General features: G+C 33.0%; 1 protein-coding gene across 2 annotated transcripts in view; it reads right to left on the bottom strand.

Moving 5' to 3' along the window:
* LOC128238467 (histone deacetylase 8-like) overlaps window positions 1–16,625 on the bottom strand; it is a 71,658-nt gene that overhangs the window by 40,286 nt on the left and 14,747 nt on the right. For both annotated transcript variants that reach the window (XM_052954419.1, XM_052954420.1), the window contains exons 3-5: window positions 16,364–16,500; window positions 13,625–13,766; window positions 11,670–11,782 (exon numbers count right to left, since the gene is read on the bottom strand). In XM_052954419.1, the coding sequence (XP_052810379.1) occupies window positions 11,670–11,782; window positions 13,625–13,766; window positions 16,364–16,500 (392 nt within the window). The remainder of the gene's footprint in view (window positions 1–11,669; window positions 11,783–13,624; window positions 13,767–16,363; window positions 16,501–16,625) is intronic.

Below are 16,625 nucleotides of genomic sequence, written 5' to 3'. Positions count from 1 at the left end.
TGCGCGCAACGCATCCTTTTAATGTAATGATGCTTTGTATAAAGTTATTTGAAAATGACTTTATAAGTGACCAAGTTGTGGCCCGGACACGGAATTGCTAACGCACCCCCATGGTGATTCTAGTCTTTGAGGTATGGACCTGGAAATTGTGCGCGACACATCCTTTTAATGTAGTGATGATTTGTATAAAGTTATTTGAAAATCGCTTTATTAGTTACCAAGTTATGGCCCGGACACGGAATTGCTATCGGACGGACAGACGGACAGACAGACGGACAGACGATGGAGGCCATAACATAATACGACCCTTCGGGCGTATAACAATGATCAGTTTTAAATCCGTGGATAATTTTGCTACTTATACTCATACATATGAGGGCTGTCCCATTAAATCGTAGACATTTGTTGAAATAAACTAATGAACCAATTGTTGACAAAGTTCTCTGACGTTTTATTCGTCATCTTGTGCAAATACACACGAAATAACACTACAAAGAAACAATAAATAAAAATTCTACAAAACATTTGATAATTCCATGTACATATAACCGGCTCAAGCCGACGTCATAATTGTGTCGGTAGACGTCAAAATAATGTCACATATTATGCCTTCTCAAAGAATTCGCCCTGATGTGCGATACACTTATGGTGGCGTCTTACCCAGTTCTCATAAACGTTTATGAACCAATCACGGTCTAATGTGCGATTGAATGTTTGTATCGCATGGCTGATCTCAGTTCTATCATTGAATCGTGTTCCTCGCAAAAATGTCTTCAACTTTGGAATATATGCGAAATCCAATGGCGCAAGATCGGGGGATTTGGTGGATGGAAAGCTCGCTGGAACCTTAACACATCGATGTCTAGTTGTGTGTTCCTAGAGGTATGACTTGGGGCGTTGTCCTGGTGCAATACTACGTTTTCAATCTGAGCTGCCATGTCTGGGCGCTTCTTCCCTAATGCATGCATAAGATCATGGCGTACCGTCTGGAATGAGACAAAATACAATTTCCTTAGTTTGATGAATAAATGTTATAAGAGTTTTAAACATTTAAACATTTAATCAACTTCAAGCATAAACGTTTTTATTATTATAATAATTTTATCTTAAGTTATATTTTTATCTTAAGTATTTAAGTAATTTATTATTAACCAACCTGCGAATAGTAGCACAAATTTCACTGTTCTGCAATCCTTGTACTTCTGCCACCCACGAGGTGTACACTCTGTATTGCCGGCGCTAAATCTACCATGCCATTTAAACACAAGTGCTCTTGAAACATTCTTGTAACGTTCTGTGAATTTCATCTGGCGTAACGTATTGATAGGTGTCATTCCTGATTGTACACAGAATTGAAAAGCTGTTATATGCGCCGCTTCTTCGTCTGACGTCGCCATTTTCTGCTTATCACAGTTTGTGATGATGTAATACTATCCTGTGTATCGTTGTCAGTAATAACGTCAATATTGTTTGAAACTTAACATGATGACGTCAAACAACGGCGTCGTCATACGATATGACGTTTTCTCAGGGAAATTGACACAAATGTCTTCTCAGAACACTTTCATCAGAACTAATGAATTTTCTAACGTTTGTTTATCCGACTGCGCCAGTAAGGTATACTTGTACATTAAAAACAATGTATGAAATCTATACTAAACAATAACGATTCAGTTTTTCTTGATTTTTTTATTTGTTATATATTGAATAAATTAGATACAAAGTATTTTTCATATGTGATGTCGTATAATTTTTTTATCAACAAAGATTTAGTGGGACAGCCCTCGTTTATTTTGCATGTAATTTGAAACTAAAAAATAGTCCAATCGGCTATGTGCGATAGGTTTAGTATTTGAATGCCAAGTAAATTGTTTTTTATGTTCAATGGTGTTGTTCACGCCAAACATCAAAAAGGTTACAGGAAGTGATCATGTTTAATAGAGTTTGTCTCGAGCGCTTATGTAATTCAACATTACCATTTTTCTTATCTAGACTACTATCTAAAAAAGGTGTTAAAATCTCCTCCAACAATTATGTTTCGATCACTATATTCATTTATGGAATTTTCTAATGTTTCAAAAAAGAGCGGTTCGTCTTGTTTTGACCCGTATAGGTTAATAATAAGTAACTCTTTGTTTTCTGTGGTTATTTCCAAACCTAATATTCTACCAGTTTTTATTTCAAGAACATTTTTTATTTCTACAAGACAGTTAGAATGAATCAGTATTGCAACACCTTCACTATTTGTAAAATTGCCGCTGAAGTAAAAATCTCCACCCCAATCATCTTTACATTGTCCAAAATTCCTTTTTAAAACATGTGTTTCTTGCAATAGACAAATAGAAAACTTGTTATCTTTTAGCCATGAAAATATTTGATTTCATTTGATTTTGTTTGACAAACCACAAACATTGATCGAGCAGATTGGTTCTATCCATAAGGTAAGTTGAAAATGATAATAAATTCACCCTCTAAGACAGAAATTGCAAGGACAAAAAATTCCTCAGTCAAACAAAAATTCAACTTTTAAATTTTAGATTGACCTGTAATATTTAATAAATATTTATAGTATAGAAATGATTCTCTACTGATCTAGAATTGATTCAGACAACTTATAATATAATAACATGATATTATAAACATTATATGATATATTTGGTATTTTTGTCATCATATTTGCAACTTACATAACTTCAGTAAATTCTTAAGCCAACACTTAATTCTTACATTTGTCTGTTGTCACTATAGATATTTTAGCACCTTTATTGTTCTACGGTTTGGCTAATCATAAGAATTAGGCTTAAACACCAATACAAGCCAGACAAGTTGTGACAACTTTCTATACTAGATTAAAGAGACATAGATTATTTCAAAGGAAACTCTGGTTCTAAGCGGAGTAAAACTCTTAAGATGACAACTTGTTGGCAACATTTAAAGACTCCTATTTAGTATTTAAACCCATGACTTCTCAGTCCAGGTTGTCTTTTCACCTTGGACAATAAACACTATTTAATAGATAAGATTGTCATTTTATTTTTTTACTTAAAAGCTTGAAATTAAGTTCATAAAATAGGTTAAAGTAAAATGGTAAGTCATTAATATTGTTGTTACAATCATGTTGCAAGTGCATAATGTTGACTTTATAATTCATTTGTACTTCATAAGGCCAAAAAAGTTGTTTGTTTAGGGTAACGTTCCAAAAAATTCTAGGTAGGGTAGGTAGGGATTTTTTTTTTCAAAATCTGTCGTAAGTTCAGAGTGTTTTCTTACACATGGCAGTCTTTCCTACATTACTGTCATTGCCTGACTTTCTTTTATCATATAAACAATAATTCTGATTAAAATCTGCATTTATCCGCCTTCGTAACTCTCTATTCGCTAACGAATAAAAAAAATTTGCTCAGAAACGGAAAAAAATAGTTAGGGTCGGCGCATTTTTATAGGTAAGGTCGGGTAATTCTTTATCAAATACATTCATATCAATTAGTATCTTTCATATTGCTAAGCGTTGTAATTATCAATATTCCCCAAATATTGTTAATATTCTTAATTGTCACATATTCATGCATATACATCATTATGCTGATTTACTTTAAAATTTAGTTAAATTTAAGTTGTCATTTAACCTTGGACTATAAACACCGGAAGTCTTATTTGGGTATTGGTCATCTTTATTCACAGAACGCCACCTCGCAATCCCTATAAACTTTCCTGTCCATGTGTTACTTACTACAAGTCCAGTCTATGTTAGTCATTATCCCGTCATTCATAAATACAAATAGCAGTATATCTTTATGCAGCCTGTTTTCTTTCCACCACAGTATAGTATAAGATGCAAATTAGTATTCTTAACGTCATGCTTACATAATTGTCATAATGAGCTAAATAAAGGTTCTTTTAGTAGAAAGATGCAACACTGAAATTTGGCCAACGATTGCACCATTGTCATTTATAGGCAAAAACTATTTTTATGTTTTTTCTGTCAAATAAAAAATTTAGAAATTTAAAATGTCACTTATTTGTTTGTTTACATCAGTTGTGACCGGTGGTGACCCATGTTAGAACTCCTGTCACATGATTCCTCACCCTGTACATACAGTCAAAACCCGTTGACTCGATATAGCTTGATTTCCTCATTAGCTTCCACTTGATGTAAAGGAATAATTATTTTAACTCTATGTAAACATTCCTGCTTGTCTCAATAATCGCGAGGCTCAGAGTATTTTAGCCAGTCCCTGTGATGTCAAGCCAACGGTTTTCGACCCAGGTGCAATACTTCCAGAGCTACATGTCAAACAAAGGTTTTTAGACCATGTTGTACTATTAGTCAAGGCTATAACTCTTGTTAAACTGCTGATTTTATTGATAGCTAAATTATCAACCTCAGGATATATACAGTTGACCAAGGTGATGAATATCATTTCCTACATTTTATAATGACCTTAGAATATTTCAGTTGACTCAGTTATATACGTGTTGGTTTTCAACTTTTACATGGCTTAATTTGTTACATTGGTCACCAAAGAGATTGAAGTTTGGATAATTAGTTGAGATTAACAACCATAGAATTGATGTTGATTTAATACAGCATATTAACTTTTAAACCTTAAATGTGCACACTTTTCTCCTTAACATAATGCTATTTGTTGGATTATAGTAATTCTATTGTCAATACAATCTTGATTTTGTATTAAAATATTGTTAAGATATTTGTAGAGCATATTGAAAGTATTTTGCTACCTATTAAATGTGAAAGATTGTCCTTATATTTATAAATGGGGGTCAGTCTGTTGTTTTGATTTAAATCTTTGGAATATATATTTGGGTATGTGTACCGTATATTACCTACATTTCATTTATCTATATATATTTACACCTAAACTTCCATTCCTAAAATGAACTGCCTTTTGGCAATTGCAAATATTTTCGGATGAATGCAACATCTTCGGTTATATTCAGATCACGAATCATCAAATATCAATATACAGTACATGTATATTAAAAGTGTTCATCTTGTTATTGTTTGTATTGTGCCACCAGGCCACGAAAAACTAAAATCAACATGTTAGAAAGTGTTAATTTATTTAATGTTAAATGTACTGTTTTCATTAGCGTTTCAATTTTCCATTTAAAAGTGATTTTGGAAGTGATTTTTTTTTTACTGTGTTATTGTGATATTATTATGATAAACTGTTTCCGGTTACAGTTGAGTCATTCTATTTACAGAATAGGTGAGAAAGAATTTCTGTAAGGTTTTCTTAAATGAAGTGAAGTATTTTTTAGCAGTTCTTTAAAAAAAGATTAACTAGTGGTGTAAATGTAACTAATGAATTGTGTGACTGATGTCATATTGGGGATATGAACGCATTTGGGCTGGTTTATAAAGTTAAGGCATGGAGTCCTTTGGACTCAATACACTTTAATTAGCCCAACTGCATTCATACCCTGATAATGACATCAATCACACCATTCATTCCTTAAATGAATTATTAGAATACTGAAAAAATATTGATCATGTTGTATCATATTATTATATATTTAATTTCTTGTAGTGACAAAATGTTAAACTATACTACATGCTTTTAAACATAATCATTGATAATTGCCGATAAATTAATATAATGAATGTAATGTGTTTTGCAACCTGCCATTTATTGTTTGTATACGCAAAGCCTGATCGTAGGAAAAAAAGTATATTTTTTTTCGGACATGGAAAAATTAAAAATGCGAACAATATCCAAAATATTTGCATTATATAATCAGCAAAATGTGTCTCATGTGGTCTACCATGTGATTGGGGTGTCTCCTGTGGTCTACCATGTGATTGGGGTGTCTCCTGTGGTCTACCATGTGATTGGGGTGTCTCCTGTGGTCTACCATGTGATTGGGGTGTTTTTGAGGGGTGTTAATGACAAACCAGGTTTGTGTATTACAATTTTTACTTATTTAACGGTTTCACTCCAGCATTGACAAAATTGGTCCAGACCGGCAAATAGTTAATTTTTAGAAGCCCTACTGTTATATCAAAAGACAAGAGCATCACAGAGTGAATGCAAACACATGTCTGTTGTTGTTTTTATTCCAACAACAGGCATACTCAACAATTAATATTTACTCCTCAACTTCCATTCCTAAAATGAACTGCCTTTCAGCAATTGCAACATCTTCGGATATGTCGCATTGCAATTCATCGTATAACAATATACATGAAAATTGTTGATCTTGTTATTGTTTGTATTGTGTCAGCAGGTCCCGTAAAATATAAATCAATATTTTAGAAAGTGTTAATTTATGATATGTTAAATGTATTGTTGCAATAAGTGTTTCAATATTATGTTTCAAAGTGATTTCAAGAGGTTGATCCTTTCCCGGTTGTTCTGTTGACAGAAAGTGTAAGAAAGGATTACTGAAAGGTTTTCTAAAATGAAATTAAGTATTTTTTTAACAATTCTTAAATGAAATTATGAACTATTGGTGTAAATAAAAGGAATGAATTGCGGGATTGATGTCATTATCGGGGATATAAATGCAATTGGGCTGGTCAAAGTACGCGTGGATACCTATGTTTATACCACAATTATAAATGACATCAATCCTGCAATTCATTCCTTAATTAAAACTGCACTCTACATACATGTATATGCATATTGTCTCTGCCAGCATGTGTACCAAGTTTCAGTTGAATGTTTTGAATGGTTTTAGAGAAACCCAATGTTAAAGATTTTGCACAATAACACCAACAATGACAACTTGAAGGCTATCAAAGTATCCAAAGCCCCATGATTATCTTATATAAGCCCAATTATTATCTTATATATACCCTATGATTATCTTATATATACCCAATGATTATCTTATATATGTACAAATGATTATCTTATATAAGCCCAATTATTATCTTATATATACCCTATGATTATCTTATATAAACCCAATGATTATCTTATATAAGCCCAATTATTATCTTATATATGCCCTATGATTATCTTATATATACCCAATGATTATCTTATATATGCCCAAATGATTATCATATATACGCCCCATGATTATCTTATAATTATGCCCAATGATTATCTTATATATGCCAATACCTTATACACCCAATAATTATCTTATTCACACCCAATGATTATCTTATACACACCCAATAATTATCTTATATACACACCATGAATATCTTATATACACCCCATGATTATCTTACATACACCCAATGATTATCTTATATACACCCAATGATTATCTTATACACACCCAATGATTATCTTATATAAGCCCAATTATTATCTTATATATACCCTATGATTATCTTATATACACCCAATAATTATCTTATTCACACCCAATGATTATCTTATACACACCCAATAATTATCTTATATACACACCATGAATATCTTACATACACCCCATGATTATCTTACATACACCCAATGATTATCTTATACACACCCAATGATTATCTTATACACACCCAATAATTATCTTATACACACCCAATAATTATCTTATATACACCCCATGATTATCTTATACACCCCATGATTATCTTATATACACCCCATGATTATATACGCCCAATGATTTTTTATATACGCACAATGATTATATATACGACCAATGATTATCTTATATATGCCAAATGATTATCTTATATATGCCCAATGATTATATATATACACCCAATGATTATCTTATAGTTAGGCCCAATGATTATATATATATATGCCCAATGATTATATATACGCCCAATGATTATCTTATATACACCCAAATGATTATATATATATACACCCAATGATTATCTTATACAGGCCCAATGTTTATATATATGCCCAATGATTATCTAATATACGCCCAATGCGCCCAATGATTATCATATATATTAGTACCATGATTATCTGATATGACACTGCAACAGATTTCGCAAAATTAAAAAGAAAACAAATTAGTTATTTTCTTCTACTTACTGAGGTCATATTTTGGTGGCGAGTTAAGCTTTAAATGGACTTACTCATATTTTTGGACAAACGTTTTTTCACAGTAATGCATCTGAAAATACTAATATTAAAATTATTTTACTTTTTAATACTGAAATTGCAGACAAAAATACAAATAAAGTATAAAAAAACCCTGGTTTTTAGTTGGGAGCTAACCCAAGCTGGTACAATCACAGAAAACTGACAACAAATCTGCTCGCCCACGAGGACTCTTACATAAATTGAGGGATAATTTAACCTTTAAGATTTTTGATGAAAAGTTATTCAAAATTGTGGACTTCAAAGACAATATTTGAGCATATATCAACATTTTCTAAACAATATTAAAAGATAGATTTTATTGTTTATCATTAATTTTCTCCACAAACGGGAAATAAAAGACAACTATTTCATCAGCTGTCAAAACTTAGCATGAGGGGCTTTCAACGGGTAGCCGCATAACAAACACTTTTTCACAAAGAGGGTATTCAGAAAAAACAATTAAAATATCAATAAAACTAAGCAAAATTAGAAGAAAAAAAACCAGAAGATTTGGTGATTTCAGTGTAACATCATGTTCAAGTAAAACTTTTCACTCATTTAAATATGTTTCCCTTTGACACTCGTGAAATAAAATACGATCTTACACTGAAATCAACTAATATCCTCTATGACTTGACTTGACTATAACAGAGATAATAAACATTTGATTTGACTATAAAACTACAAATTCATTTAACTAGTGGTCAATACACATAAATCACCCTAACCCTATGGAATGAGACTTGAAAGGGGTATGTACCGATCATGACCAAAAAACCCTACTAAGTTTGAGGACTGCAGGATCATCAAACGTCTTATATTCTTAATAAAACTATTGCATATTTGGGGCTTCTAAAAACTATCAATTTGCCAGTCTGGACCGATTTTGACCACACCGGACCAAAATCACTAACAGAAAATGGTTAAAAATTCGGTCTGAAATTTGTTCATTTTTTTATATTTTCGATCCAAAACCACTATAAGTCAGGAAAAATTGTAAATTAAATACACAAACCTGGCTTATCATTAATACCCCTCAAAAATGCCCAATTAAAAGTGAAACGCTAACCATCAGATATTAACACCACCAGCATCTTTTGTTTCGCTCCATGAACATGCAATACCTTCCAATTGGCAGATGCTTGTAATCGGTCAAAACACGTGGTAGATCCCAGGAGACACATTTTGCTAACTATATAATGGAAATAAATTTGATAATGTTCGCCTTTTTAATGTTTCCATGTCCCAAATAAAATCTACTATTCCCTACTATCAGGTTCGTGTATATGCAGGCTAAATGGTAGGTTTCCATACACATTCCATTAATTGTTACAATAATTTATCTGCAATTTTCAATGGTGATTTATTATGCCTAACGTAAGTCCCATCAACTACATTCCAAACTAACACCTGCGAGAGTTTAACCTATTTACAAATGTATTGAAATGGGTCGTATCAAACAGTACACTGTGTGACGTCAGAGCACAAGTGGTGTAGAGATTAAAAGTGCGTGGTAATATATAGCAACTGTGGTTTGTCCAATGAAATTTTACTTCTGTCATTCGGATACTGTATGATCCCCCCACTTTATTCTAGGCTGGTTAGCCAACAGCCGTATTTACCATGTTTGCGTCTAGGCTGATCAGGAAATACCATACGATCCGAAAAATAATAATCAATAATCTAATAAAGCTATATTTGTTTTATTTCAGATAAAGATTGCAGCTTACATCTAGTTAACAGCAGTGGAAACATGGCTTTTCTGAGAAAAGGTTTATTTAAAAACAGTTTAAAAATATGCCTACTTATCATTTTCCTATTAACTGTGATATTTTTAATGAAAACGCCTCAGGACAGCTGCATCAAACGTTTGCCAAAGGCAATAATAGCTGGTGTCGAGAAAGGAGGAACAGGCACATTGAGAAGTTTTCTTGGACAGCATCCACAGATAGAAGAATTGAGACACCCCTCTGAGCCTTATTACTTCAATGACAATTACGACAAGCCCCTCTCCTGGTACCGTGATCTCATGCCATGCACTTACTCCAATCAAATAGCTATTGAAAAGACCCCATCCTGCTTTACGAATAAACTTTGTCCTCCTAGGATGTACAAATTTGACAAGAACATAAAACTAATATTCATATTACGGGAACCAGTGGAGAGAGCAGTGTCAGGTTATTTGCAAAGTCATCAAGGTGAAACAGATCTCGGACATAAATTCACTAAAGATGTGATTCGTCCTGATGGAAAGACTGTTAACAATTCAACCTCGCCTGTAAGGAAATCCAGCTACTGGCTTCATGTGAAAATGTGGTTGGAACAGTTTAATCGTTCAAATTTGCATTTTGTGGATGGAGACACATTCCGAACACAGCCATGGGTGGAGCTCAAGAAGCTTGAACAATTCTTGGGAGTAGCGGACTATTTTACTAAAGAAATGTTTCCAGTTGATGCAAACAAAGGAGAGCGATGTGTAAAAGGACAATCCAGTGATGTGAAATGCATGACTGAAGACAAGGGTCGAAAGCATCCAGAAATTGATGAAAACACAGTACATTTATTGAAGACCTATTTTTCTCCTTTGAATCACAAATTGTTTGACATGATTAAACAAACATACCAATGGAACTATTAAATACTATTGCATGTATATGAATTGAGTAGACCATAAATAGATTTATATTCTCAAATGCCATAATAATATTATATGTACAGTGTTAGATATTAAACTTCTGTCATCATTTGTTAGGGATAATGATGTAATGCAACTGACTAACTGTTCATTTATCCACCATATGGTGACTCCATTATATCACCCTTTAAACTTTGTTTGTGGCAGTATAATTAAAGCACAAAATAATGATATTAAGGAATGTAAAGTAATGATTAATAATGGTATCTTCCATCCCCATAAGAACTATTATTTAAAGAAATGATGGAAAAAATCATTTTTCACCCTTTTAATTGAAATTGAAATTTCCGACATTAAAACTGGAAAAAAAACATCATTATAAATGTGTGTCTTTTTAAATGTGTGTTTTTTTTTATTAATATTACTTTGAACTGCATTATTGTTATCAAAAATAAAACATTTTCTTTTATTATATGCCTTAAGTGGATATAAAATTACATTTTATTTTAGTTTTTCAGAATGTGTGCCAAATTAAAATTTAATGCCAACGAAACATCATTATGAAAATGACTTTGTTGAAATTGTGTCCAAGTCCTGTGCAGGTTTGAATTTATTTTGATGTAAGAATGGGCTAACAGTTCAAGACAGAGAAATATCATTTTATTTCATTGATAAATCTCTAAATACCACCGGAAGGCATCTAAAGCTTTTTTCTGTTTATCTTACCGCTTTGAAAACAACATCTCATCAAAGGTTTATATTTCTGATTAACTAAGTAAAGTCACCTGTCAATAGTGCAAGACAAGCTAACTTCATCTACTTGGTTATCAAGCTCTTCATATAATGCGCAAGATAATTCACCATCTTACAATCTGCAATTCAACTCCTTGACATTTCACACTGCATTTCTTATCCTAGGGCCAATGTCGCCACTGCAGGGCATTGTAATATCCTATTCTTGGGCTAAGTCACCACTTCTGAGCAGTGTTACTAAATCATTGTATTCTTACCATCACCATGGTGTAAATCGAGGTCCACGTAGAGAATCTTGCTGAATTTTTCCCGTAATTTGAGAATTCCTAGGACAATATCGTTGGTGTAACAGAACCCTGAAGCTGCGTCCCTGCAAAGCAGACATTAGAATTATATTTTGCGAGGCAAGAGACAGACTGGTTTGTTAACAAGAAAAAAAATTACATCACATTAACAGGCCTGGCATAGACAGTCACTGTCTGTGTTTACTGACTTGTAATCTGAAGTCCTTTATAAATGAATAGCAATGGGAGGAGATCAATAAATCTGAATAAGTATTCATTGTGGTCACATGAAAACATTATAATCCATGACTAACCTTTGACTAAACTTTGCCCTGTTTGATTTTCATTATTAATCATTACAGAATATTATTGTCATACCATAACTCCACTTCAGTTGAATTTTATTAGTTGTTAAAAACAGCTTATTTACATAAGTACAGATCTGTTGAATTTTATTAATCTTTAAAGAAGCTTATCGACATAACTTCAGTTCAGTTGAATTCTCATTTAAGTGTAACATTTTTCGTGCTGTCTTTATGTATAGAACATTCCTCTGGCTTCTGTTCTTTTCATTAAATATCAATGATTTGAAAAATGATTAATATCATTAAAGTCATTATATTAGAAAATAATAAGCATTCAGCATCAAAATGATTTTTAATTGACTTTCTAAAGAAATATAAACAAGGATATTGCTGGACATGAAGGATGCTCCCCATAACCCCCATTTCATATGAAAAGCCAGAAATTGTAATAAAATGTGCTGGTAGAAGGTAAACAGCAGGTTTTACAATTAAATCTAAAGAAAATATCAAATCTAAAGAAAATATCAAAAAATGATATAAAAAAAAATAAATAAAGCTACAATTGAAATTTACATGTGCATACAATTCAGATTTTCAAAAACTATCAGATAAGGGGAGATAACTGAAAAAAGTGCAGGGAAGGATTACGGTTCTTTAAAAATGCACTGCCTCTATTTGCCATTCAAGTTTCATTTCAATCAATCTAATATTTTCCAAGACCTGGACAAGTACCCATTTTTTTAAATACCAGGGAAAGGGAGGGAACTTAAATATGCAGGGCAGAAGTATGGTTCTTCTGCACTTCACGTCCCTGCATTGCCATCTATATTTCAAGTCTCATTTCAATCCTTTCAGTCATTCCCAAGATGTGCACAAAAAGGCACCAATTATGAAATAATGGTTAAGGGGCGATAACTTAGTTAAGGAAGTAAGACCCTTATGGGCTTCATTTGAAACTATGATCAGCTTGATAATTTCTTGATGTGTACCATTTACTTCATTCAAAAACAAAGTTTAAAAGATCTTTACCATCAAATAACAATTTCATTTAAACCTTCTCCCATTTCCCACTTTTTGTATCAAAATGACCTCACCTGAGGAGTTTTAAAATCCTTTACTTCATTTACTTCTCGTTTATTTATGTATAGAAATGTATTTAATTACTCTTTTATGATTTTTTTTTATAAACTTCTGTAAAAAAATGTGAGCTAGGAAGAAGGAAGAAAAAAATGCTTCTAGAAGGATTCAACCCTCAAAACATTTATAGTCCTGCCCTTAATACCATAGTCTGAAGCATTAAAATTAAGTTTTAAGTGGAGGTTTTCATAAAGGATGTGCTAGACATGATTGGATTATAGTGCTTGTGCACTACTGCTTGTGAACTTCCTCTCATTGCCATAAATCTATATACCAAGTTGTATTTCAACCCCAAGAGTAGTTTTAAAGTTATGTCCCGGACAAACGCCAATTATGAAAAAATGCTTAAGGGGAGATTACTTAAAAAATATGCATGAAAGGATTTTGGTTGTTTTTCAAACAAGATTGCAATGGATGGAGGGAAAATGGACAGACAAAGGGGCAACTATATGCTCTCCCTTTGGGGAGCTTTAAAATATAAATTACTTTTTGCCGTGATGCCAGCCACCAAACCAGTTGATAACAACATCAGCAGTGTCGTTCATCAAGCTCTGCGCTGCCTGCATGGTTGCCCCGGAAACCATAGCTGCGTAGTCATACACTCCTGGGTGGGCAGGGCAGTCATAACCTAAAAGTTTATACTTATTCGTTTTGGCTTGATATTAAAGACAACTATTAACTGATTTGAATCAATCACAAGACTGTTTTCTGAGTAGACACGTACTGGTGCTCTTTCAAGAGCCCAAAAATGCATGTTCATGGAGGATCTTGAAACCACAATTTGCCGTTATAATTTCTTTTAACCAAATAAACAACATTTTTTTGTTTAAAACTCAGAATGAGTGAAGAAAAAATTCAACTTATATTCATTTTCATGAAAAATACATCCCAAAGTCTTATCATTAAATTGTCTGACTAAACTAATTATTACCCACAGATAAACAGTTTGAATCTCATTATAATCCTCCGTAAACCTATGACTTTTAGGAACATATACTACGAGGTTACTAAACAAATGAAAATAAGCCAAGAATCAGAAGCAGGAATCAGAGTAAAAATTGCTGTTCAATTCCTTCTCCTAAAATGTTAATGCCAAGTTGTTTTTTTTCCTCTGCCCAAAATAATCAAACGCTGCCACAGCTTGTAACAGTTTGAAAATAATCCTTCAAGCAGTTCAAGAATTATAGAGTTGGACACTATTTGTGACAGACAGACAGAAGGACAGACAGACATGTTGTGACATGCGCTCTGCACATCTCCTCAATATGGTAAACATTTGTGGCGAGTAATTTTAAAATCCAGCAAGCGATTGACATCAGTGTGACCTTGACCTTGAACCGAGCTCGATATGGTGAACATTTATGGCAAATTATTTCAAAATCCATTAAGGGGTTTAAGACATATAGAGAAGACATGAAAAATAGTCATATTATAGTCATATGACCTTTAACCTCAAAGTGTGACCTTGACCTTTAACCGAGCTAGTTGTAACATGCGCTCTGCACATAGTCTCAATATGGTGAACATTTGTGGCAAGTTATTTCAAAATCTTTCAAAGGATTTAAGAGATATAAGGCGACATGTTTTGAAGTCATTTGACCTATCACCTCTAAGTGTGACCTTGACCTTGAACCAAGATGGCTGTTCCATCCACTTTGCACATCATCATAATATGGTGATCATTTGCAGCTAGTAAATTCAAAATCTGTCAAGCAGCCTCAGCTTGTAGCAATTAGTATGAAAATGATCAACCACAATAATCAGATACTGCCACAGCTTACAGCAAATAGTATGAAAATCATCAACTATAATAATCAGATTTGGCCACAGCTTAAATAGCAAATAGTATGAAAATCATCAACCACAATAATCAGATACTAACACAGCGTACAGCAAGTACAATGAAGTATGAACATGATCAACCACAATAATCAGATACTGCCACAGCTTATAGCAAATAATATGAAAATGATCAACCACAATAATCAGATACTGCCACAGCTTACAGCAAATAGTATGAAAATGATCAACCACAATAATCAGATACTTCCACAGCTTACAGCAAATAGTATGAAAATGATCAACCACAATACTCAGATACTTTCACAGCTTACAGCAAATAGTATGAAAATGATCAACCACAATAATCAGATACTTCCACAGCTTATAGCAAATAGCATGAAAATGATCAACCACAATAATCAGATACTGCCAAAGCTTATAGCAAATAGTATGAAAATCATCAACTACAATAATCAGATACTAACACAGCATACAGCAAGTACAATGAAGTATGAAAATGATCAACCACAATAATCAGAAACTTCCACAGCTTATAGCAAATACTATGAAAATGATCAACCACATTAATAAGATACTGCCACAGCTTATCGCAAAAGGTATGAAAATGATCAACCACAATAATCAGATACTTCCACAGCTTACAGCAAATAGTATGAAAATGATCAACCACAATTATCAGATACTGCCACAGCTTACAGCAAATAGTATGAAAATGATCAACCACAATAATCAGATACTGCCACAGCTTATAGCAAATAGTATGAAAATGGTCAACCGTATGAAAATCATCAACTACGATAATCAGATACTAACACAGCGTACAGCAAGTACAATGAAGTATGAAAATGATCAACCACAATAATCAGATACTGTCACAGCTTACAGCAAATAGTATGAAAATGATCAACCACAATAATCAGATACCGTACTTCCACAGCTTATAGCAAATAGTATGAAAATGATCAACAACAATAATCAGATACTTCCACAGCTTATAGCAAATAGTATGAAAGTGATCAATCACAATAATTAGATACTGCTACAGCTTATAGCAAATAGTATGAAAATGATCAACCACAATAATTAGATACTGCTACAGCTTATAGCAAATAGTATGAAAATGGTCAACCACAATAATCAGATACTGCCACAGCTTATAGAAAATAGTATGAAAATGGTCCACAAAAATAATCCGACAAATATATCAGTCTTGTTGATACCCTAATGTTCATCAAACAATCAACTTGATGGGGCTTCACTGTGTCTGAATGATTGCCACCAAACACTAGAAAAACAGTCCCACAATTTCACCGATACTCAGTAGTAAAAACAACACCATCGTGTGGTAGTAAACAATATACTGGAGAGGTCTTAACTTAAAATAAGAACATTTTACTATAAAAATCTACAATCTGTGCATACTCAGCCCGTATTGTTGAGCTACGTCATCATATTTCTCTTGGTCATCCTGGTTACTGAGTCGCTGAAGGAAGTCCAGATACTCCGTGTCATGAAATGAACAAAGGTCCTCGAAGGTTGCTGCCCTTGGCTCTACCACACTGTTAAAACATGAGAGGGAACAGCTTTGATAAAGACAGGCAGACAGTGAAACATTTTCAGGTACATTTAAGAATTGGTTTGCTTTAATGTGAAGAGTATTATAGAATAGAACTAGAAATGTGTC

Source organism: Mya arenaria, chromosome 6, assembly GCF_026914265.1.
Source record: "Mya arenaria isolate MELC-2E11 chromosome 6, ASM2691426v1".
NCBI lineage: Eukaryota > Metazoa > Mollusca > Bivalvia > Myida > Myidae > Mya > Mya arenaria.
This window is presented reverse-complemented; position numbering and strand designations above follow the sequence as displayed.